This window comes from Pseudonaja textilis, chromosome 1 (assembly GCF_049901715.1).
Source record: "Pseudonaja textilis isolate UNSWEBS1 chromosome 1, rPseTex1.2, whole genome shotgun sequence".
NCBI classification, from domain to species: Eukaryota; Metazoa; Chordata; class Lepidosauria; order Squamata; family Elapidae; genus Pseudonaja; species Pseudonaja textilis.
The window spans coordinates 69,063,295-69,087,851 of NC_141990.1; the positions used below are offsets into that span (position 1 = coordinate 69,063,295).

Consider the following 24,557-nt stretch of genomic DNA (forward strand, 5'->3'; position numbering starts at 1 on the left):
GCGCCCTTTTTGTAATTGAGGCGGCTGAGGCTCTCAGCGCCGTAGCTTGCTCTAGTGGCTGCAGCTCAATGACAGCCGTTAGAATTTTCGCGCCCTTTTCTGCGCGCGCGCGGGCGGCTGCGGCTTCAGCGCCCGACTCTCACTATCTGTGGTGCTCTAACCTTTGTAACTTTTACTGACAGCACCCAGCCTTCGCTAACCGTGGCAGATCTAACCTGAGCGGCTCTAGCACTTTCACTTCTGAGCCCGATGCTCGGTAATCCAAGCAGCTGCGGCTTCCGTTCCTTGAGGAAATGCTCCTGACTAGCCTTCCGATCCCATCCTCGTCGCCAGTGTTGTAGTTCGAAGGAAAGGAGAGGCTAGACCAGGGCATACAGTTAACAATGTTTATTTGATGAACGGTGGTTGTCGCGTCTGCCGGTGATGGGCAGACTGGCGTGCGAACAACGGCTGGCTTGGCTTGACAGCCGGCTTTTTATATGCCGGCTGTCAAACGGCGCCAGCCAATAGGAACGGTTGTTGAATCTGCATAAAGAGCGGACCCGGTTGGAGCCCCAACCGGTTCCCAAGACATAACACATATGGTCTCACAAGGGGTCTGAGGATCTCATCTCGGTACCTAATGGCAGTCAGGCTACCTCTGGTGAGCACATGGAGAGCTGTGTGGCCCCCTAAAGAAATGCCACCCCACACCATTACTGACCCGCTGCCAAACCGGTCATGCTGGAGGACGTTGCAGGCAGCAGAACGTTCTCCACAGCGTCTCCAGACCCTGTCACGTCTGTCACATGTGCTCAGTGTGAACCTGCTTTCATCTGTGAAGAGCACAGGGCACCAGTGGCGAATTTGCCAATCTTGGTGTTCTCTGGCAAATGCCAAACATCCTGCACGATGTTGGGCTGTAAGCACAACCCCCACCTGTGGATGTCGGGCCCTCTTACCACCCTCATGGAGTCTGTTTCTGACCGTTTGAGCAGCCACATGCACATTTGTGGCCCGCTGGAGGTCATTTTGCAGGACTCTGGAAGTGGTCCTCCTGTCCCTCCTTACACAAAGGCGGAGGTAGCGGTCCTGATGCTGGATTGTTGCCCTCCTACGGCCTCCTCCACATCTCCTGATGAACTGGCCTGTCTCCTGGTAGCGCCTCCATGCTCTGGACACTACACTGACAGACACAGCAAACCTTCTTGCCACAGCTCACATTGATGTGCTATCCTGGATGAGCTGTACTATCTGAGCACTTGTGTGGGTTGTAGACTCCGTCTCATGATACCACTAGAGTGAAAGCACCGCCAGCAAAAGTGACCAAACCATCAGCCAGAAAGCATAGGAACTGAGAAGTGGTCTGTGGTCACCACCTGCAGAACCACTCCTTTATTGGGGATGTCTTGCTAACTGCCTATGCTTTCCACCTGTTGTCTATTCCATTTGCACAACAGCATGTGAAATTGATTGTCAATCAGTGTTGCTACCTAAGTGGACAGTTTGATTTCACAGAAGTGTGATTGACTTGGAGTTACATTGTGTTGTTTAAGTGTTCCCTTTATTTTTTTGAGCAGTGTATGTATGTGTATATGTATATATAACAGGCTGAAATATGAAAGAAGATATACCATGGATTTCAGAAAATTCTCTGGAGAAATTCCACTGCCAATAAAAATCAGCCTAATTCCTAATAGTACAAATTTAATTAACTTAATTGCATTTCTTTCTTTCGATTGCTTTAGGAGAGCTAAAACTAACAGAAAATATTAGCTTTTCCTGCTTGGTAATATATTTTAGTACAGTACCCTTTATAAATTAATTCAGTTTTCATGACTGAACAGTGTCATAAAGAATTTAGCCCTAACAAGAATAAAAAGCTTTTGGCATGCTTTCTGCTGAAATTAGAAGCAAAGAAAGATCTTAAATTATTCCTTGCTTATCCCACTGTGTTTCCCCCCAAATAAGACCAGGTCTATATTAATTTTTGCTCCAAAAGACACATTAATGCTTATTTTCCAGTTAGGCCTTATTTTGGGGAAAATATGGCACTAATGCATCAGTGTGCCTGATGGTCTTACAGTAACTGGGGCTTATTTTGGGATAGGGTTTATATTACGAGCATCCTGAAGAATCATGCTTAGCCTTATTTTCCAATTGGATCTTATTTTCAGTGAAACGCTATTTCTTACCTTGTTTGTGCAATTGTTAAAAACAGGCAAAAGAGCTAAAATAGAAGGTGGGTAGAATAAAGTAAAGCATTATAGAAGCAAATACAAAGCTCTTGGTTAATATTTGGGAAATTTGAGTATTGGTTACAGCTTGTGTGACAAAAATGCCCTTTCAGAGCTGACTAATAGTGTTTTGGCAAGTATTATTCAAGAACTCTGAGAAAAATTCTAGGAAGGAACTACCCCAGCTAGTTATCTTTCCCTGTGATATTGGCTCACTAATGAAATATACAGATTTTCCAATCCATTATTATTATAGTTTGCCACACAGTCTGCGAGATATTTAGACTGGATTCTCTGCAAGAAGCAAGGTCCTCACTTTTGTACGCAAGAGGGGGACAGTAAAGGAAGGAATGCATGATTCATCCCAAGGTACCTCGTGGCTTACATATCCAAGCTGATCTAATATTCGTTTTGCCAAAAAATGTTTAAAGGTGGAGGTTTGTTCTCCCAGGTACGGGTTGGTTTCCGAACAATTTGTTACCAGGCTAGGTAACAACTTCAGTGGAATTTAGGGGATACCAGTGTCAGTGTTCCTCTGTTTATAAGGGCCTAAACTCCACTGAAGTTGTTACCTAGCTAGCCTGGTAATGAAACATTCAGAAACAAACCGAAACAAGTTCCGAGAATGAACCTCCATCCGAGCTACAGACATTTGCCACCACTTAATAAATTAATAAATGAAGCACTTGGATTCCTTAAGCTGGTACATATATTTTGCAGGACGTAACTACTGTTCCGTGAATAATGGAGGCTGTACTCATCTATGTCTGGCTACCCCAGGAGGCCGTTCTTGCCGATGCCCAGATAACATCATTGGAGTGGACTGTATAGAAAGGAACTGAAAACTGTAGCTCCCACCCTGGGGAACTACACTGCCACTAAGTAAGCAGCAAGTTTCCTTAAGCTAATGGAAAGATTCCTAAGATAATCATTGCTCTCTCCCTTGGGGCTGGAAGCACACTGCAGTCAAATATTGGCACTTCTCTGCAGCCACTTGTTATACATTCCTTTTTTAAAAGAAACAAAAGAACACAAAATATAACAACTACCTGTAACTGTGCCAGTTAAATAAATCCGCCTAAACCATTTATTGTATGAATTATGGTAACAGGATGTTACAAAGCACAAGAGAATCAAATATGAAACATCCATGTACGGAGTCATACTTTGGCAATTCATGTATAACTTATAACTAGTACAACTGAATGCTGGGCAGTAAAACACCATGAAGGAATTTAATGAAATGACTTGAAGCCCAAAATGTAGGCATTTATTTGTAATGATAATCAGCTACCTAAGCCAAAGAATCTCATGTTTTTATGCCAAATATCTTGAGTACAATCAGTTTTCCACAGAACCCTTGAGAATACAAATAATATTAGATGCTCTATTAAGAAGGATTAAAGCAGGGTGATATTAAAAATTAGTGACTTCTCAGTACAATTCTCTTAATGCTATCTTTTCCCCAACTTAATTTTCTAGAAAGCAATTGGGGAAGTAAAAGGATATATATGAATTATTTGTCTAATTTCAGTGGAAGAATAAACACCCTTTAGCAAACGATTGCAAATTCCTTTGCTCTTTGGTATGGCCTTGTGGATATCTGCATTAAGCAGCAAAAGGTGTAAACAGTGGGAAAAACGATTTCAGAAAATTTGCCAAATACATAAATTTTATATCTATTTTTTCTAGTAGAGGTAGTCCTTGTTTAGCAACTGTCTTGGATAGCAATTGTCCATAGATATCATAGTAATAAATGGTAATTAAAATCATTTTCCAAACAATGCGTGCATTTATGACAAAAAAAGTGTAGAAACTGATTAAAATCTGGTCAGTTTCAGCCAGCATTGGAGGAAATGAACTTAAGTTGAGGTTAGCACTTTTTAGGGAAGTACTGGGCTACGGAGGAAAGCAACTCACTAATAGCTTGTTTAAGCAATTTCCCTGCAAGAGGGAAAAGAAGAAGACAATCAGGCACAGGACACTGTATGAGGCAACCTTTCTGAAGGAGAAGGCAGTGATCTTTGCAGTGTCTCTCTCTTCTTTCTGTTGTATGTCCCCTTATTGTTCATTTGACTTAGCAACTGAGTGGTTGGAACCTATTGCAGTCACTAAATGAGGACTACTTGTAGTTTCTTTGTGTCCAATTTAGATGTGCTTTTTAATTACATATGGCAAGGGCAATTGCTATTGTGAATTATTTTCTTTAGTCATTGTGTTTATTCTATGATTTCCTTGAAATTAAGAAAAAAAGGAGTTGATTTTCTGTGCCACTTGCTAGCATCCAATTTAACAAGGTAGAGTCTTATAACCCACAGATTATTTCCAAATGGTTTAGGAAGGTTTGCTTCTGTGGTAAAGTATATCTACAGCCCAACAAGCAAATAAAATTTGTCAAGATAGCTGTTTTAAAGGGCAGCAATTTATTTTTTTAAGAAAATAAAATATGCATCAGAAATCATAGCTCACCAGACTTCCATGTAAGGAAAGCAGAGCCAATATTAAGTCTCTGATTACATTTTCATGTTATATTTATCATTGCAATATAAAATACTATATTAAATGTTTAAATTTGATATAACTTTTGTATAACTTTAATACATTTAATTTTTTTTCATTCTGTTAGAAATATCTGAAACTGTAAATCAAACAGAAAAAAACTGCTGAAACAAACAAGGTGCTTCTTAAAAAAACAGTAACCAGTGTTATTTCAAGTTCAGGTGACAAAGAAAGTTTACACTGTAATCAAATAATTTTCACACTGCCAATAAAATAATTTTTGTAAAAAAACATTGCCTTTGAAGTACAATACTACGTCTGATATTCTTTTTTTATAAAAAAGATTTAGATCTATTTTTTCAACTCACTATTATTTTTGTTTCCATATTGTTGAGATCTGTCTCTGTTTTTAAATTTCTAGCAATCCTATGTACAAACAGAAAGTTTCTTTAACAAGAGATTTATATACTGCAGTTAGTCCTCAACCTACAGCAGTTCTCTTAGTGACTGGTCAAAGTTACAACAGTACTGAAAAAATTACTTCTGACTACTTTTCACACTTACAACCCTTGCAGCATCCCCATAGTTTCATGATCAAAATTCAGACATTTGGCAACTGACTTATATTTATGATGGTTACAGTGTCCCATGGTCATATGATCACATTTTGTGACCTTTTGACATGCAAGTCAATGGGGAAGTCAGATTCATTTAACAACAGTGTCACTAATTTAACAACTGCAGCAATTCACTTAACAACTGTGGCAAGAAAGCTCATCAAATGGGCAAAATCTCACTTAGCAACAGGATTTTTGGACTCAGTTGTGATCATAAGTTGAGAACTATCTGTATGCTGTTTGAAAATGTCACCTGGTGTATAAAGTATTTGTTGCAGGTCCTGCTGGCAGCTACTTTTTGGTATAGTTTACCTTGCCATCAAGTATAGCAGATACATACAGTAGATAGATGGAAGCAAAAAAACCCCAATTGCACATAAAATATAGGTTTTAAGATATAATTGACAAGATGTGCAAACAGTTAAGCTATAGAGCAAGGATGTCAAACTGGCAGTGTCACGTTGCCATCGTGTGACATTTTGTGATCCTTTTTTCCCTTCACGGACCTGAGGTGAGTGTGGCCTGCACATAATGCATCCGGCCTGCGGGCCACCAATATGACACCCTTGCTGTAGAGAAAGAACAATAAATATATTCCTCCTGTCTTTAATTGTTTTTTTTTTAAATCATGTGTGAGGTTTTTATGGGCTCTGCAGTGCTCTATGAGCAGATCTGGCCCTACTGGTAGGCCTAATTAGGCAGATAACTCAGGCAGAAGATGCTATGGGATTGAATTAAAGTGCTATCTATCCCATATGGCCTTCCCAACGCCTTTTAAGCTAGGCTACTGGAGGGCAATTTCTGAGAAACTCTCACAACTTTGCTATTACCAGTATAGATTATGGTTATGGTACAAAAAGTAGATTTCCAAGCAATTCTACACAGGGAGAGGAAGATCTTAAATCGCCTAATAGCAGATGTTCATCAAGGTGTATTGATCACATTAAACCCTTACAAACAGTTTGTGAGCACTTATTGCTCCTTTGAAAGAGAGCATTACCTGTAAAACAGTGAAAAGAAGTTAGATAGATTTAACGAATTGGAAGGGACCTTGTAGGTCATCTCCTTCTTCAGCAGGGAGTAAAAATAAAACTGTTTCCTTGAGCTCTGTGAAAATTCATTTTTCCTCACTTTCTGAAAAGGGATCCCCTGAGGAAATTAAATATCAAAAAGCTGAAAAGGTGATTTCTTACTACCAGTTGCTGGGAGGTGCAGCCAAATGCTATTGCAAGTATTTTACTTATAGGCTTTCCAGAAGCATTTACTTGGCTAATGAGAACATGATGGTGGAGTAGACTGGCCTTTGCTCAGGACACTTCTTACGATTGGAGAAGCACAAACCATCCTGTCACCGAGTTCAAGATCATGAAGAATCTCAATTTCCTTTGTAGAACTATCCTAACATATGACATCTGCTTTCTTGGGATTTCTCTGATTGTATAATTTTGCCCCAATACATTTGACATCAACTTGATAGAATGACAAGAGATTATGAACTGATAAAAAGATAAAATCGTCTCTCAATAAGAGAGGTAAAGGTATAAGGTTTCCCCCTGTCCAGTTGTGTCTGACTCCAGGAGGCAGTGCTTATCTCCTTCCTTAGCCAAGGGAGTCAGCGTTGACCAAAGACATTTCCAAGAGTATACAGTAATACTTAACCAGGTTCAGGTTTAATCTAGGATTGTATGTTATATATTTGAAGATAACCTGCCTCACATCCAGAAGTTCAATGTTTCTGTCTGCCTGGAATGTCCATTGCCATTCCTTAATCCTCTCTAAAAGTTCCTGCAATATTGATTGTACAATTTGCGTACAGCTTGTGCACAGAGAGAAATGGAACTAGACTCAATTTTAGTGTAAGACTAAAGTTTTGTGTTGTAAGACACAAATGTTTTTAATAGGAAATATCCCCTTTTATATAAAACAAGGTTATTAGTTCAATTTATATAGCCACACACCTCACACTCATAACTCTAGATGGCTAACAACAATTAAAAAAAAAAAAAAACACATAAAGCCGCACAAACAGAATAAATAGCCAAAATAAAAACAGAATGGAACCACCACCAACAAATCAAATAACCGTTTCTCACAGTCTGTACCATATATGTAGATCTCCAAACCCCATGACAAAACCATGTCTTTAAGGCCTTGAAAAAGGCCAGCAGTGTTCTCCAGTCCCCAGTCAAATCTAATATCCAGGTAGATGATGTTCCAAAGGACAACATTATGTCAGAAAAAGTTCTCTACCTTGGGTCTTGTCAGATGGATGGAAAAGCATTCGTCTCCTACTAGACTTGATGGGATGGGTAAGTACAGCTGGTCTCTTGCAATGAAGGACTTTTAGAATTACAACCAAGATCTTGACCTGCATGCAGAAGCAAACTGGCAACCAAAGCAGTTCACGGAGCAGAGGTGTAACATGCACACCCAGGAGTGCACATAATTGCTACATTCTGTAGCATTTGTAACTTCCGTGTTCTCTTCAAGGCCAGCCCCATTTTAAGACACATTGCAGTAGTCCATTTAAAGCCTTCCTGCTTGTCTCCCATGTTTTAAGACTTGCTCTTCTTGCTATTAACTTAGATCGGGGTCCCCATACTTGGCATCTTTAAGACTTTGGGTGTTGAAGTCCACAAGTGTTAAAGTTGCCAAGTTTGGAGGCTTCTGACTTAGATGAAAGGATTGCTGCGGTTCAACAGTCTTCTTTTCTTTCCTTTGCTTCATTTTCTATTTTACTCTTGTTCTAATGCTTTCATGTCTCATTTATAAAGAAATATTTAGACACACACACAACTCTGCATCTCTTTTGCAGAGGCAGCATTTCTCACTTTTCTTTTTATTTTGTTCCTATTTGTCTATCGCTCTTCACTAATACTAACACTGTATTTCCAAAAGCAAGTGTAAACTTACTGGCTGCCTTTTATTTGCTGAGGTTTCATCACATCTACCATTAGAGGGCACTGTAGTTCTAGAAATTAAAACAGCCTCTCTTTTTTTTTTCCTATCAACTTTGTTTATAATTACTATTCTTATATAAATAATGTCTTAATTTGTCTCTCACTGGCCCCTTTCTTGTTTTTATCCTTTCTGTTGCTGCATGTAGATTTCCAGAGGATTATATGAGAATGACAAAATGACTGTTTTGGCTAGAAAAGAGAAGAAAGGAAAATAGTCAAGAGAACAAATGAGATTGGCTAATTATTATACTGTATGTGACAACTTATATAAGTTACATTTCCATGATGCACATGATCTCGTTGTACATTGTTAGGAACCAATAACTTATCTTGTATACTGGTGGGCATGGCTTGTATGTAAATATTATAAATATTTATGTAAATATTGAGTTTTTTATTTAAAAAAGAGCAACTTTTACCCAAAAGCAGGCAAAGCAGGCAGGCAGATTGAGTTGCTCGCAGAATCACAGATTAATTTAGAGATCTATCTATCTGCAATCGGCTGCCTGAGTCTGCATTGAAAAGCTTCAGTCCTGAGGAAGGTTTGGCTTTGCTTTTAGATTAGCTAGAAAGCAAGAAATCCAAGGATTTCAAATTCCAAGGATTTCCTGTTTTCTAGCTAATCTAAATCTCCTGGCAGAGCAGAACAGTTAATGGTCAGGGGATAAAAAGGAAAAATAGCAACTTACCAAACCAGGCAAGTTGGATGGCTCACATGCCAGGTAAGGAGTGAGTGGGCGGGGAGGGGAAGGACCAGCCAATGGAGCGATTTGCCAGTTCTCCGAACTGGGGACAATCGTGTGTGCAGCGTTTGCAAGAAATCATCAGCTGTGCCGCCTGGACAGCTGATAAGCACTGCGCTCTGGTGCAAAGCATTTGAAAGTCCTCGTTTCCTGCTTTTTCAACCTCAGCTGTGCTGTGCAAAGCAGCTGAGGAGGGAAAAGCAGGGAATAAAGGACAGCCTAGAGCCTGGGCAGGTGGGTGGGTGAAACACTGGTTCGGTGTCGCCTGCTCTTCACAACTACAGGTTCTATAGAACTGGGCCGAACCAGTAGCATCCCACCTCTGGCTGCCATTTTTTTTGTCATCCCAGCTCCTGCAGGGGCAGGTAAGTACCTGCAATGTACAAAGAATGGCAATCCATCACATCATAGCAGTGACTAGGTGATTTTTAAGCCTTCACTGTCAGCTGTCCAGGTTCCCACTGTGGATGGACACAGGCTCTGCTTCGCCAAATATTAATTGATTGATTGATTTAATTTATGTGCTATGTTCCTGTGAGTTGACCCTTTTCACTTTTAACGTACAAGTTTGCACAAGAAAAATACTCTGATCTTTCTACGCTTTTGGTATGTGAAAGAAAAGGTGAGGACAGAAACAGCCCATCACTCTGGTGCAACATTTAATTTCATATGGAATTTCCAGTTTTTCAGGAAATATTGTAAGAATAAAGATCATTGCTCTTTAGCTTAAACTTGCTTAAATTTACTTTCAATCACTTGTGGAAAATCCTGCTTCTAAAAAAACAAAAGAAAGTACTTCCTTGTGAGTATGGTATGTTTTGGAAATGGTTGACATGAAGAAATAAATACTATTCCATCACAATAAAGCAGATCATTGTTAAGAGATGACAGAGCTAAATTCATTTTTCTCTAATCAAACAAGACTCTAAAGTCAAAGGGTTTGGCTAGACATGCTCTGGCATGCCATAGCATGACTTGAGAGCTGAAGACAGAGATGGGATCCATTTTAGGGTGGGATTTCATATGTTTTAATTGAGAAATTGCTGCCTTAAATTTCTGCTTGGCCTAAGGCATCCATTTTGTGTTATACCTGGTTAGAAATTTTACAGTGAGGATGCAAAAATCTGGGTGACCACCATATACGGAGATGCAGAAAAGTTTAACACAGATTTTTGCAGTCCAAATATGACAATCTTTTTTCTTAATCCCCATCTAAAAATGAAACCAGATAAAGTTAGTTAATAATCTCTACCACTCGTTCAATAACTTTTCTTCAATTGTCATTGGAATCATTTGAAATAGAAACCTGATCCCTGGAAGAATATTTATTTTCATTGTTTACGTTCTTCATAACCGGGACAGGTTTGACCTTTTCATCTTACAATCTGAAATTATACTTTTTCAAAATTAGTAAATAGTTGTTCTTGAATAAATTTTTACTATGTTTTGTTAAGTAGATTCCCAAATAGAATAACAGATTTGGACTTAATTGACAACATTTTATTACAGTATTGTTGTCCTTAATATTATCGATCTGTCTTGAATGCCAGAGTTTTTCTAATAATATGATGGCATTTTCAGCACAACCTTTGCACTCTTGAATCTTCTGAGACGTGCAGTACAGTATGACCCCTGGACAAGGCTGCCTTAAAAGCATCATGTTGAACTGAACAAGGTCAGAGAAACTTTTAACTATTGCCTGATGTTTCATTAATCCTCACAAATCCAACCCATGTCTTATATTTATCTGAAAACAAATTCTTGGGGAAACTGAGAAAACTCAGAAAAAAACGAACCATATCAGATGTATGCACTGTTTCAAGATCTAGGGGTATTTCTCCAGTGGTGAGATTCAAACATTTTTGCCACCAGTTCTTTGGGCATGGCTTGGTAGGTGTGGCTTGGTGGGCATGGTAGGGGAAGGATATTTTATTTATTTATTTATTTGATTTGATTTGTCAATCGCTTACAAGATAATAGGTATAAGTATATACACAGTTATGAATACATGAAATGGGTACATATAAGAAAAATAAAAGAAACAATAGGACAGGGACGGTAGGCACGTTGGTGCGCTTATGCACACCCCCTACAGACCTCTTAGGAAAGGAGTGAGGTCAATAGTAGACAGTCTAAGGTTAAAGTTTTTGGGGTTTGGGGAAGAAACCACAGAGTCAGGTAGAGTATTCCAGACATTGACCACTTTGTTGCTGAAGTCGTATTTCTTTCAATCAAGTTTGGTGCGGTTAACCTTGAGTTTGTATCTATTGTGTGCTCTTGTGTTGTTATGGTTGAAGCTGAAGTATTCATTGACAGGTAAGTCATTGCAATGTATGATTTTATATACCATACTTAGATCAGACCGATGACAGCGTAATTCAAGGTTTTCTAGGTCTAGAATTTCAAGTCTGGTGGCATAAGGTATTCTACGAGTAGAGGAGTGGAGAACTCTTCTTGTGAAATATTTCTGGACTTTCTCAACTGTGCTAAAATCAGATATGTAATGTGGGTTCCAGACTGATGAGCTGTATTCGAGTATTGGTCTAGCAAATGTTTTGTATGCTCTAGTTAGTAGTGTGATATTACCAGAGAAAAAGCTACGTAGGATTAGGTTAACAACTCCTAATGCCTTTTTGGCTATGTAGTTACAGTGGGCTCTAGCACTTAGATCATTAGAGATGAGTATTCCAAGGTCCTTTACAGAGCTTGGATCATCAACAAGGTCTTGACTATTCAGCCTGTATTTTATTTTCTGTTTTTTTTTGCCAATATGTAAGACAGAGCATTTATTTGTTGATATTTGAAGTTGCCATTTGTTTGACCATTCTGATACATAGTCAAGATCTTTTTGAAGGGTAGCAGTATTGTCTGTGGTATTGAACAGCTTTACATCATCAGCAAAAAGAATGCAGTTGCTCTTAATGTGATCACAGAGGTAATTTATGTAGAGTATAAAGAGAGTTGGTACTAGAACACTGCCTTGGGGGACACCACTATTGACAGGTACAGATTTTGATAGGACACTCCCAATTTTGACCATTTGTTGTCTGTTTGACAGGAATGCTTCTATCCAGTTATGCAGTTGTCCAGAGATACCATGAGATTTTAGTTTTAGGAGTAGTTTGTCGTGTACCACTGAATCAAAGGCTTTACAGAAGTCTATGTAGATTGCGTCTGTTGCTTTGCCCTGATCGAATTGTGTAGTCCATATGTTTTTGCAGAGTTGTAGATTACAGGATAGTTTTTTTCTGAAACCAAATTGTTTACTGGAGAGTAGGTTGTTTGTTTCTAAGTGGAGGATAATGGATTGGTTAATAATTGATTCCATGACTTTACAGGTGACACAGCATAAGGAGTTTGGTCTGTAATTTTCAATTAGGCTGGGGTCTCCCTTTTTAAAGATGGGGATGACCGTGGCTTGTGACCATAGGTTTGGCAAGGAGCTGGTCCTGAAATATTTTTCAAAGATTATGCTTAGAGGTTCTGCTATGGCAGTGGATAGCTTTTTAAAGAAGTAGGCACATATTCTGTCCGGTCCAATAGATAGAGATGGTTTTAGATTGCGTAGTGCTTTTTCAACATTGTCTTCTGTAAAATCGATATGTATTAGATCATTGTAATTTTCTGTGGTTTGGCTAGGAAAAACTGGGCATGATCCATTGCTATTTACAAATACTGAGCCAAAGAATGTGTTAAAGATGTTGGCTTTAATGGTGTCGTTGTTGCAGTCTTTACCATTAGGTCCTATCAGGGGTGGGATGGACCTTGAGTCTTTTAGTTTGTTGTTTACAAAATTGTAAAAAGCGTGGGTAGAATTGGTATGTAGAAGGTTTTCCTCTTGTTTAATATGATAATTGGTGCATTCAGTCTTTATCCGGTGGCATAAATTTTTGTATCAGCTTTTGAAATTGGCAGCGTGACCAGATTTATTTTTCCACCAGAGTGATCTCTTTTTGGATTGAAGTTTCCTTATTGTTATGGGTAATCTGTTTTTTGTTTTGTTTGGGGAGTTGTTGTTGGTACATATAGTTTGATGACTCTTTTGACTTCAAGTAAAAATATTTTACTTGAATATTTTACAAAATATTTTACAAAATATTGTAAAATCTCCATTCCCTCCCCACTCCAGGGGAAGGATACTGCAAATTCTCCATTCCCTCCCCACCCCACTAACCTGTTTTACAGGTCCGTTCTCCTGTGCAGGGCAACAAAAGAAAACCCAGCCAATCAGCTAGCACTCAGGAGGTAGAAATAGATTGGGGCGAGGCCAGTCAGAGGTGGTATTTGCCGGTTCTCCGAACTTCTCAAAATTTCCGCTCCTGGTTCTCCAGAACTGATCAGAACCTGCTGAATACCACCTCTGTATTTCTTCATGGAATACCATCTTTCCAAGCATATTAGAATGTAGAGCCAGATCTTTCTACCATCTTGCCCCCTTGAAGTGAGAAAGTTTGCAATATTACCCTTTGGGACATGGGAATGCAATAATTTCATTTCTCTGTGCTGAGCTGACTGATGGCCAGTATTCTAAGTCCAAACAGGGACAAATTTCCAGTAGTTTCCACTTGACTAAACTAATGTGTACTTCTTTAGTTCCAGGTCAGCCATGTTTCTTTGAAGACATTTCATGTACAACAGAATGCTGTTCAAATCATTCGTGGCAATGTACAAGGCATGAATGTCGAAAAAGAATTCAAGAAAAAGAACACCTGTACACAAAATTAGTATAACATTAATAAATTACTATACACTAAAAATCTTCCCCATACCCGTAACTGTTCTGTGTGAAATGATATGTTGAAGAGAAGAAAATTCTAATTACTTGGGCAGAAAATCTATGATCTTCCAATTACTGATGGACTTCAACCACTATCAAGTCCAGCCAAAATGACTACAGATAGTCCTTGACTTTTGACCACAACTGGGGCCAAACCTTCCATCACTAAGCAAAATAGTTGTTTAGTGAGCTGCATCTGATTTTATGACCTTTTAGGCACGAACTGCAAATTCAGAAGCAAATGTATTATTTGTGAATTTTGTGAAAATCAGGTACAGTATAATAGCTATCATATTTCTCCACTTTTTGTACTGATTTTAAAACAATTGAAGGGGATGTATGTTATGAATACAGTAGTTGTGCTACAGCTTGCAGAAGAAGAAATGGCAGTTGAAAATGGTGCTGAGAAAAGCAGAACTGAAACCACAGTGAAGACCAAAGAATCGGCAAGTAGACTGGCTCTGCAAATCTCTCTGGACAAAGAGAAGATGGGAGATTGCCTTCAAGTGCTTCCAACAGTTGCTTCTCATGAAGAGACCACAAGACAGTGGGCAGTACATTTGAGTACTAGGAGATGAAGAAATAGCAATCTTGCTCAAATCATTAGTGTCTAAAAGAACTCCCATGTTTGCATACTTCCTTTTCTAACTACAGTCACAAAATGTTTATTAATTACTTTTCAGCTGTTAGAACCCCTTGGATCCATATGTCTGAAAAGACTGGATCAGTCTGCCTGTCAAGCTTAATATTTTTTTTAATAAACAGCAAAATGCTAATTAAGATTTTAGTTCTAGAAAATTATGAATGGATTAGATTCAAATCAGATAAAATTGAAATAACATATTGGAATTAATTATAAAGAATCCTTCCTGGGGGAAAGTTTATTTGTTTTGAATTGTTTCTATGAATAAGAAGAGTTCCTTGCCTTATCTTTTTTGTACAGTTAATAGTAAACAAGCATTTATTAATGGCAATTGCAAAAAAAATTGAAGCTGGTTAAAAATACAATCTCTGGGCATCTGTGGAACCAATAATTGCTATACAATGTGAATGAATGCAGGAGATGAGATAATTCTCTTAAAAGTTCCCCTGTGATTTCCTTTTGGTATCCATTGCACAAAAATGGAACATATTTTGAATGCCTTGAGTTAGCCACAGGCAGCTTTGGATAATGAAGCTTGCTGTTTGAATGAATTAATTTTATGATCCGTGTGAATGATCGTAACAAATCTGCCTTCCATAAATAATTGACAAAGTCATTCTTTTCATTATGATGAGCATGGAAACTGGCACACTGAATAATGTAAACCCTCGAACAGAGTCTGCTATTTTCTCTTGGCTTCACCAGGACAGTCTGCTTGGACCATGACAAACCGAGCTTAGTTGAAACAGGGTGAATGAACTTCAGTCAGCTCAAACATATATGCATTATTCCAAATCAGATGAATATCTGCTTCCACTGGACTAATATGAATTGCACAGTAGTCATTAATGTACAAGGCTTAGCAAGACTATTTTTCACACAAAGAAAAAGCCTGTATTAGAATTGCTAAAATGGATTTTTGGACACTGTACAACAAAGCAGATTGACATTAATGTTAAAAAATGGTAACTGCTTACTTTATGGCTTATTCTTCCAATGTCAGTTTCTTAAATCTTTTGGTAATAGGTGGTCCCACAACAAGTACCTCAATTTTTCCTCTAAAAGGTGTGTTTATTAGTGCCATTGTTGATGTTACTCTTGTTGTAGACTAAGAGACACCTGCCCTCCTCAACCCCATTTTGTACACATCTATTTTTATTTGTTATTAAGATAGAATATAATTCAAAATAAAGCCTATATATTCTTCATTTAATATTTTATTGTTAATATATGGATTTCTTACCTAGAGATGGAAATTTAAGGCTTATTGGAGTTCCTTACTTTTTGGATTACATTTTGCAGGGAAAATTGTTTGCAATTCTTCTGACTTGTATGCCATTGTGTTGACACCAGGATGACTCAGCCAGGATTTCATCAGTCATAATTGTTTTAGATTGTGTTTTACCCAGTCTTATGATGTGTACTAACTATTTGGAGATCTGAGACTCATCACATGCTTTTGGGAACTGCGTCCTTCCTGGATCATAGCATTGTCAAAAATACCTTTACTATCTGGACTATCTGGATTTGGCACTGGCTGCGTAGATACCTCTAATTTGCTTCAAGGCTGGCTCCAATATTTAGGAAACAGCCTTTCCTACCTGGGTTTTCACTAGGCCTACTCATTCCTGATTCTGAAGCATGAGTCATGGGCTCTGTTCTCTCATTGGATAATATGGAGGTGGAGGAATCTGCCTAAAAATGAAAACAGAAGAAAATTTCCAGGAAAGCTGTGGGATTGTAAAGAGATGAAAATTGTTTCACAGAAATCAGTGCAGAGATTTTTTTGATATATTTTTTTATAATCCAATTGTGTAATATATCCATAAGATACTTGCTTTTAACTTCAATGAAGTGGCATTTATTGAGATATTAGATTGTTCTGGAGTGTTAAAGGATGCTTTATTTCATAATAATCAGAGCAGTTCAGAATGATCAGAATATTTCTGTAGTATTTCCAAAACTTTCAATACAGGTAATCCTCAATTTATGAGCACAATTGAGCCCATAATTTATGTTACTAAGTGAGACAGTTGTTGCATCATTTTATGACATTTCTTATCACAGTTGTTAAGTAAATCATTGCGGCTGTTAAGTTGGTAATACAGTTGTTAAGTGAATCTGGCTTCCGCATTGACTTTGCTTGTCAGAAGGTAACAAGTGGTGATTATGTGACCCTGGGACACTACTACCATCATAAATAACTCAGATGCTTGGCAAGTAACCACTTGCCAAAAATCTGGATTTTGATCAAGTAATTGGGGGATGCAGCACCAGTTACTAGTGTGAAAAATGGTCATAAGTCACTTTTTTAGTGTCATTGTAACTTCAAATGGTCATTAAATGAACTGTTGTTAAGTTGAGGACTATCTGTAATTCTTGGGGGGGTGCATATCATCTCCCTTTCTTGTGACAAAAGACATTTTGATCTACTATTCAAAAAACAACTTAGCTTATTTTTTATGGTATAGATATTACAATATTTTATAATACTAGAAAATCAATAATTATTTATTTTCAAAGGTAAATTTAGATACCTAGTTGACATTTGATTACTATATGACATATCGATAGTAGAACATCTTCTCTATTCTTTCTTTTTGCACTAATAAATGCATTTCTTTCTTGCTTTATTTTATTTGGAGCGGGCTGTAAAGCACTGTGAAGCAGTATATAAATTAAGCGCTATTGCTATTTTCTAATTTTTCTATCTCTTCTGTAAACTTGTTAAGAAATAAGTAATACAATTTTTTAAAAAAATTCACTAAAATAAAAACTGATCAATGATAGATGAGGAGGATCAAAGAGATGGCAGTGATGTCTTTAATTTTTTTTTTTTTTTGCTATGAAACAACTTCCAGAATCCAAAATCTTTGAAATGTGCAGGATTTTAGGGCATTAAATATGTCAAATTAGGTGTATTTGCAATTAGGAAATGGATATTTATACCGCCCATGTGATCTCTTCAGTTATATATTTAACCTACTTGTTTTTCTAAAAGATGAATCATTAATTGCAATTAATAATTGGCTGCCATTACATTCTGTTCATTAAAAATACTCGACACTAATCTACATACAATCTGAAAACAAATTAAGACAATTTCTTAAAACCATCCTCTGTCTGGAGTAATGTTAGCATGATTGTCAGAATCTACTGCAAATAGCATCTACAATGTAGTAGATATCAACTGTATTCAAGTGTGGCTGGTATCAAATTATTAATGTCTGCTCACTTGGTCAATTGAGTTACTATCTCACTATAACCATTTAATGTCTTTTGAAAGTAGATTTTAGTTCTTGAGACATCCAATGCAGAGGTTGCATTGGAAAGTTCGGAAACTGAATCTAGATAACCAAACTAAGTGAAGGCCTAATTAGTGGAAGGGCTATTCTGTCATTATTTCCGCACTGCAGTTCAAATTACAACTCAGAGATATCTTAGGATAACAAAGAAACTATCAAGCATCACTTAATACAAGTTAAAGGTATATGCCTGTTTCCAGCAGAAGGTTTAGCATATCATTTGTTTCTTGATATGCTTACAGATTATATACAAAACAGAGCATGAAGTATATTATTGTTTATCTTTTCCACATAAAACTCCATCATAGTTGCATTATGTAATTAAGAGGGTCAAAATCAAACCTTTATTGTCAATGCACAACATGTGTACAATGAAATTGAATTGTGATGAATTGAGTGTAACATGTTGTTTATACCTTTAATCCCGGAGAGATTTTTTAGCAACTCTTTTATTTCTTCACCTCTTTTCACTTCATAATTATCAATCTAAATAGTATATCTTATTATTTATCGTGGTCTTTTTAGGGATGATTAGATTTATTAAGCTGCCAGTACAGAAGTGATATTCATCAAGTTCTGACCAGTTCTGGAGAACCGGTAGCAGAAACTTTGAGTAGTTCAGAGAACTGGCAAATACCACCTCTGACTGGCTCTGCCCCCATCTATTCTCTGCCTCCTGAGTCTCAGCTAATTGGCTGGGTCTTCTTTTGTTGCCCTGCACAGCGGAGCTGGGAAGCAGGTTAGTGGGGTGGGGAGGGAATGGAGATTTTACAGTATATCCTTCCCCTGCCACACCCACCAAGACACGCCCACAGAACTGATAGTAAGGAATTTTGAATCCCACCACTGTGCCAGTGCCCTTATTTCATGAGTACCAACCTGCATGTCTTAATTCAACATATTTTTAATTCTTTGCTTTGTCTTTTAAAGGCACGTATTGCTATCTTCCAGGACCTCAACATGTTATGATTTCCTTTTTTAAAAAGGTTTTTTTCAAAACCTCCCTAATATTAAGGTTCAAAATGGCTTGTTTTAATAGAGATACTCCTACAAACTGGTTAAAAATAATATCTAAGAGATGCAAATGAATAGAATTTATCATCATACTGTTTCTTAATAAGAAATGTTCTGAATATTCACACTGATACCCCTATAGAGATGCTTGGTATTTTTAAACAAAATTAATGTCCCTAAACTAAAGAGGGCCCTAAGCCTAGCCTGGTTTAACATATTTCCATCAGCAGTTTTAGCAGGGAGGTACCAAAGGATTGTCAATGAATCCAAATTCTGCCCATGTGGATAAGAGGGCCATAGAAACATGTCCTAGAGGGTAGTCTTTTATTTTACAACCTTTTTTGCAGTGGTTGTTAAGTGAATCACTGTAGCCATTAAGCATATAGAATACATTTGCTGGTTGTTAAGCAAATGCCACAGTTTTAAGTGAACCAATGGATTGCTGTGATGACCCAGGGTGGGATACAAAATAAACACAGTCACAAAAACAGATGAAGCCCCCTTTATTCCTTCACTTTGCTTCAAAGCTCCAAATATCCTTGACTGGAGACAAAAAACTCCTCCACAAGCAGTTACGAAAAGGAGGAAATGCCGTTTAAACTAAAAATGCCTATAAATTATAAAGAGTAAAAACAATGCAAACCACACTGAAGCAATTAAGGGAACCAGGCAAGATAAGGGCTTGAAGATGTCCACAGATATCGGAACACACACTGGGAAGGACGCCAAACTCAGAGAGGAATGACAGACTAAAGATATTTCCACGCTTTGTTTCCAGCACAGGTCCATGCTCAAGTTCTTTTAACCAGTTCTCATAGCTGCAGCCCATGAAGAGGATCAAAGCCCTTTCCTCCCTCGTAGACCATGCCATTCAAGTCTTTTCCTTATTCTCTCCTCCCCGTGTGCCCTAGGATGGAGAGGGGATGGGCCTGGGTCTTTCTCTGACTGCCCAGCCAGCCTCTGCCCTTCCCCAGCCTCCTCCACAACCTCTGGAGCCACACTTCCACTCCCTGTCAGCTGTACCTCCTCTCCCTCGGAGTCAGTCTGCAACAGGGGCATGACAGATTGCTATGGGTAAGGGAGTTTGCCAAGAATTGGGAAAATGCCAGTTTATTGGAAAACCGTTGTTTTGTAAAATGTGGTCATGTGAACGTGGCCCAGTCACCAAGTGTCCAAAGTACAGTCACGTGACCAGGGGAAAAGGAGGAACAACCACAACTTCAAATCTGGTCATAAGGTAGGTTCGTTGGAACTTTGGTCACTATTCAACTGGTTGTAACTGGTTGTAAATCAAGAACTATCTAAGACATATTGTTCATTTTATGCCAACATGCTCTATGAGCTGTTAGTACCAGATCTGATATTATCCTGGTCACTATGTTTAGATCTATTTAAATTTTTTAGATTCAGAGAGTAAAAACAATATACGACAAAAGACAAATATCAGTAGCTGTTATTGAACAACTAGTTCAAAGCAATTTTTTTATTTTATTCTGCTCAAATGAGACCCTTTGGGGACTTCTCTAAATGCTGCAGCTTTGGACATTGTTAGACTGATACTATACAGTGTTTTATTTTGACTTTCAGAAACATATTAAAAGAGTTTATATAAATGCCTGAATGTTGTGCATTACATGGATAACTGACATAAATTGTTTTTGTACATAATAATAGAAAGCTTGCTCATTTCTGCCATCTGTCTATTCACATTCTTCTGTACCAATGAATGCCTGAGATTGGAGCTTAGAGGTTTAGCTATCACATGATACCCAGTCTCATGCCTCTTCATCAAGTGATTAATTTTTGTCTCCTTCTGATTTCCTGCATGAACTGCCTCCAGGTCTCTCCAACCTCAGAACTTGCAGTCAGCTGGGCTGGTGTGGTTTTGATGCCCTTTTCAATTTGATCTAATTACAAACCACAAAGTTTTCTGCTTTTTAGTTTTGCACAAGAGTCCCAATGGTGCTTTTTTCACAAGAGCTCCACATTTGCAGGACCAGTCCTGTATGCTGTGAAAAGAAGCAAGAGAAAGCACTTTTTACCTAAAATTTAAAACCAAAAGAGACACTTGAAAAGCTTGCTTATAGTTTGGGTTTATTATGAACCTGGGATCACCAGAGCCAAGCAAGCTTTGGGTAGAGCTTTAGAACAGAATAGAATAGAATAGAATTCTTTATTATTTAATTATTTATCCATATGTAGTGTCTTACTCATGTATTATAACTTTGCTTGCTGGCAGTGACAAGCCAAATGTGCATTTCTAAAAGTATTTCTGCACCACTTTTATTGTAGTCTTGAATTCTGCAGACTCAATAAAGCGTAAGCAGATGTCAATGTGCTGCAGATGCTCAGCCAGGATGCAAAGGAGAAAGTGCTGAAGGGCCTATTCCTCTGTTTTCTTGGGCCTTCATGGATCACAGGAAAAGAAAACCAGAGCAATGCTTATGTAAATCGGAAATGGTTAGATTAGATAAATGTGTTATGGAGTTGTTTTTCTTTAGAGATTTTATACGGGCTATTGAATAGTTAACTCTGTCTCCAATTATACTCAGTCTGGACATGTACACCTAAATTTAATTAGTATAAAATGCCATAAGCATAAGTGATAAACAAAATGAGAAGAAAATTGCATAATATCTGCCTTCCTAAATCCTTTAAGCCTCCCATTTCATTATCCTGGTTCTTCGCTTTGGGGATTCTATTCTTTCTTAGCATCTAAATGAGCTAAAAAAAAAGGACCATGCAGTCAAAATGACTGTCAAAGATCTGTTTTCTTTTTTCAGGAGTTAATAGTGCCTCTCAGAAACTACTTCCTTCTGTTACCTTGAGGTGTGCATAGGGCAATTTAAAAAAAGGCAAAACAGTAGCTAACAACCATGCAATTGAAGGCCTGCTTATTTAAACATGTCAATGACAACACATTAAAAGGGAGCAGAGCTTCAATTGCAGAATAGTCGTGACTTTTTTGACCTCCCTGTGGTTTCCCCAGTAAACCTGAACAAGTTAAATGTTAATCAGCACTCAGCCTAAAACTGCTTCCCTAAGCAATTTTAAAGGATAGTTCATCATGACACAGCCATTCATCTCATCTTCAACCTACCAGAGGCAGCTTACTTTTATCTTTAACTGTTCCAGTTTCTTTTTTGTCCACACACAATTTTCACTGCAATGTCATCTATGATGCTTCTTCAGCAATGTTAGAAATGCATTGGTGAAGGCATTAGATAAAGGCATCGCCTGCACCAATAGATGGCTCCTCAGAACTTGTTTAGCATGTCCCCCACAAGGCCATTTGGGCTGCAAGAGAGATCCGATACCTGGTTTTTGTAAAGCCACTTGCCCACATCACGCCTTCCCAGCTGCTTTCTGAAATATATTTACATGAGCTCCTCATAAAACCAGGTTTACAGCTGTTCTGCAAAGTGTGGCAGACATATCTTTAAGCAATGGGGTTATAGCTCTCTTGGATGTGAGTAAATGTGTGCATGTAGCATCTTAAGATTACCCAGTCAGGGAAGCAATAAAAAAACCCTGTTTGCATTAATGTTATATTGGCTCAATGGCTGTTGAATAACTCTAGAAGGCACTGCAAATTGCTAACACTGAAATGCCCATAATAAGGCAGAGACATTGGCAAGAGCTGCAATATCTAGGCTGGTGGGAGAAAAGACACTTCTCTGGTTGCTGGCCTGTCCTTTTTTTTTCCTGGGGCTCATTTCCTCTCCAAAGTTGAATTAATGAATTCTACACTGAATACCCTTAGCTCTAAAAGGAAAAGGAAGAACCAATTATGTTTCAATGGACAGGAAGAATGAATTAAAACATACACTCATTCATATCTGTTCCCAATACCCAGTAACTCTTCCCATTTCAACTCATCCCACATGCATCAGTTGGTTTTCTTTTGAGCATGGGTTTAGCACTCTTCCAGAACAGTGATAACTATCTTGGAATGTATTTATTTGACTTTATCCCACCTTTGTGATCATTTATAAATAACTCAAGGCAGCAAATATACCTAATACTCCTTCCTCTCCTGTTTTTTGCCACAACAACAACCTTGTGAGGCGGCCTGGACTGAGAAAGAGTGACTGGTCCAAAATCACCTAGTTTTAATTCATCCTATTCTGGCCCTAGGCCAGCACATTAACCACTAGACCAAACTGGATCTCAATGGTACTATACCGTGTCCAAAGGATACAGCAAAATATCAACTGAAACTCAGGCTCCCTTTAAATGTATATGCACAAAACCAGTGTGACAAAGCTGTAAGGGCACCCTTGTTCTTTGGGTTCATAACAGGAGCAGAACCAGTAACCCTTGGCAGCTGGAGCAGTGCAATTCCTACTTTTCCACTGACTGTGGGCTTGGAAAAAAGCTCTTTAACACAACCACAAGGATTACTTCAAAGGTGGCATCCACTTTGTGGGCCTCCTTTCCCAAACACAAGGGCTCAAAACACTTCGCTTGTTGCTAGGGAAACATTGGACAGTATGGGTACACATTTGTGTGTGTACTTTACAGTAAAGGTTTCACACCCACAGCTATATACAGGACCTATCAATAAAGATATATGCAATGTTTGTACTGTAGAACTACTTAATAATTCCTGTGTATTTGATACAGTTTTATGGCTTTGCCTTGTCCTTGTCCTTTTTTAATCTATGCTTCTTCTCCCACCCAAAGTAGAGTTGTTAATATTCTTCTCAAAATACAGTCACATGGCTAATAGATTATGGATTCTGTAACATCACACTTCTAGGTAAACAGATATACCAGTTTTTTCCTTAACCATATATATTTGGCTTCTTCAGATTTAACTTCTTTACTCTCTTTTACCCTTCAAATAGTCATTGAGCAGCTTCCAAATTTGGTGAGTCATAGTACAAATAAAAGGACACGTTGCTTTTTAGCAAACAAAAATAAAAACCCTACTCCAGCCATCCACCCTCCAGATGTGCAAGTTGCCTGAAACTTTCATGGTTTTGCAAAAAATTACACAAGGGATGGGAGACACTGAAAAGCAAATTGTGTATAATTGGAGGGAAACGGTACCATAGAAGATCCAACATGTAACAAAGTGGGTAGGGGAGAAAAGGTACCATGTAATGCTACTGTCACACAGCTTACTAAGATCCATCAGTTCCTAACTTTATAAAAGGTTCCAGATAAATCAGATGTTGCAGGACTGTATCAATGACATGATTAAACCCTCTTAAGAGTACCAATGCTACAATACTTAGAGGGAAGAGGGAAAAGAAAATGGAATCATTGTTGCATTCTACAATTATGGAACTTTCTATGTAATTAATTGGGTGTACATCTTGATATAATTCAGTGCTGGCTGGAGAATTCTGGGAATTGAAGTTCACACATTTTAAAGTTGCCAAGTTTGAAGAACATTGCCTTAAAGAACTTCTCATGCGTAGAGCTGATTTCAATAATAACCTTCTCCCGTTTTACTTGAATTATTGTTTTTGCATCCTCTTCTTAAAACATGTTATTTTTTGAGGTTAATAAATATTTGCTCCATTAAGCATGGAACAAATTAGCTGGAGTTACCTCCCAAAATGAAGAAGCTGTAAAATGGCAGATTATGGGTCCTCATGAAACAGTTGCTGCTGAAAGCCTTTGCCATAAATAAGATGTTCTACAACAGCCTATCGATGTTCTAACAAACAAAGCCAAGAACATGTAGTGCAGATTTTCTAGCGTAAGTTTCTCGTTTCTTAGATGAATTGAACTGAATCAAAAATGGCATTTCTCTTCCAGTCTTCTCTTCT

At 38.0% G+C, this 24,557-nt stretch overlaps 1 protein-coding gene and 1 long non-coding RNA gene across 2 annotated transcripts in view; both read left to right on the forward strand.

The window, feature by feature from the left end:
• Positions 1-5,025, forward strand: part of NID1 (nidogen 1) — a 59,279-nt gene extending 54,254 nt beyond the window's left edge. Inside the window, exon 20 of the mRNA XM_026705216.2 lies at positions 2,937-5,025. Within this exon, the coding sequence (XP_026561001.1) occupies positions 2,937-3,058 (122 nt within the window). The 3' untranslated portion in view covers positions 3,059-5,025. The remainder of the gene's footprint in view (positions 1-2,936) is intronic.
• Positions 5,026-8,840: 3,815 nt separating this feature from the next.
• On the forward strand, positions 8,841-15,668 carry LOC148127653 (uncharacterized). The gene is made up of 3 exons (XR_015744271.1): positions 8,841-9,014; positions 10,617-10,710; positions 13,629-15,668. It is a non-coding gene; the product is annotated as an uncharacterized LOC148127653 (long non-coding RNA).
• Positions 15,669-24,557: the final 8,889 nt, after the last annotated feature.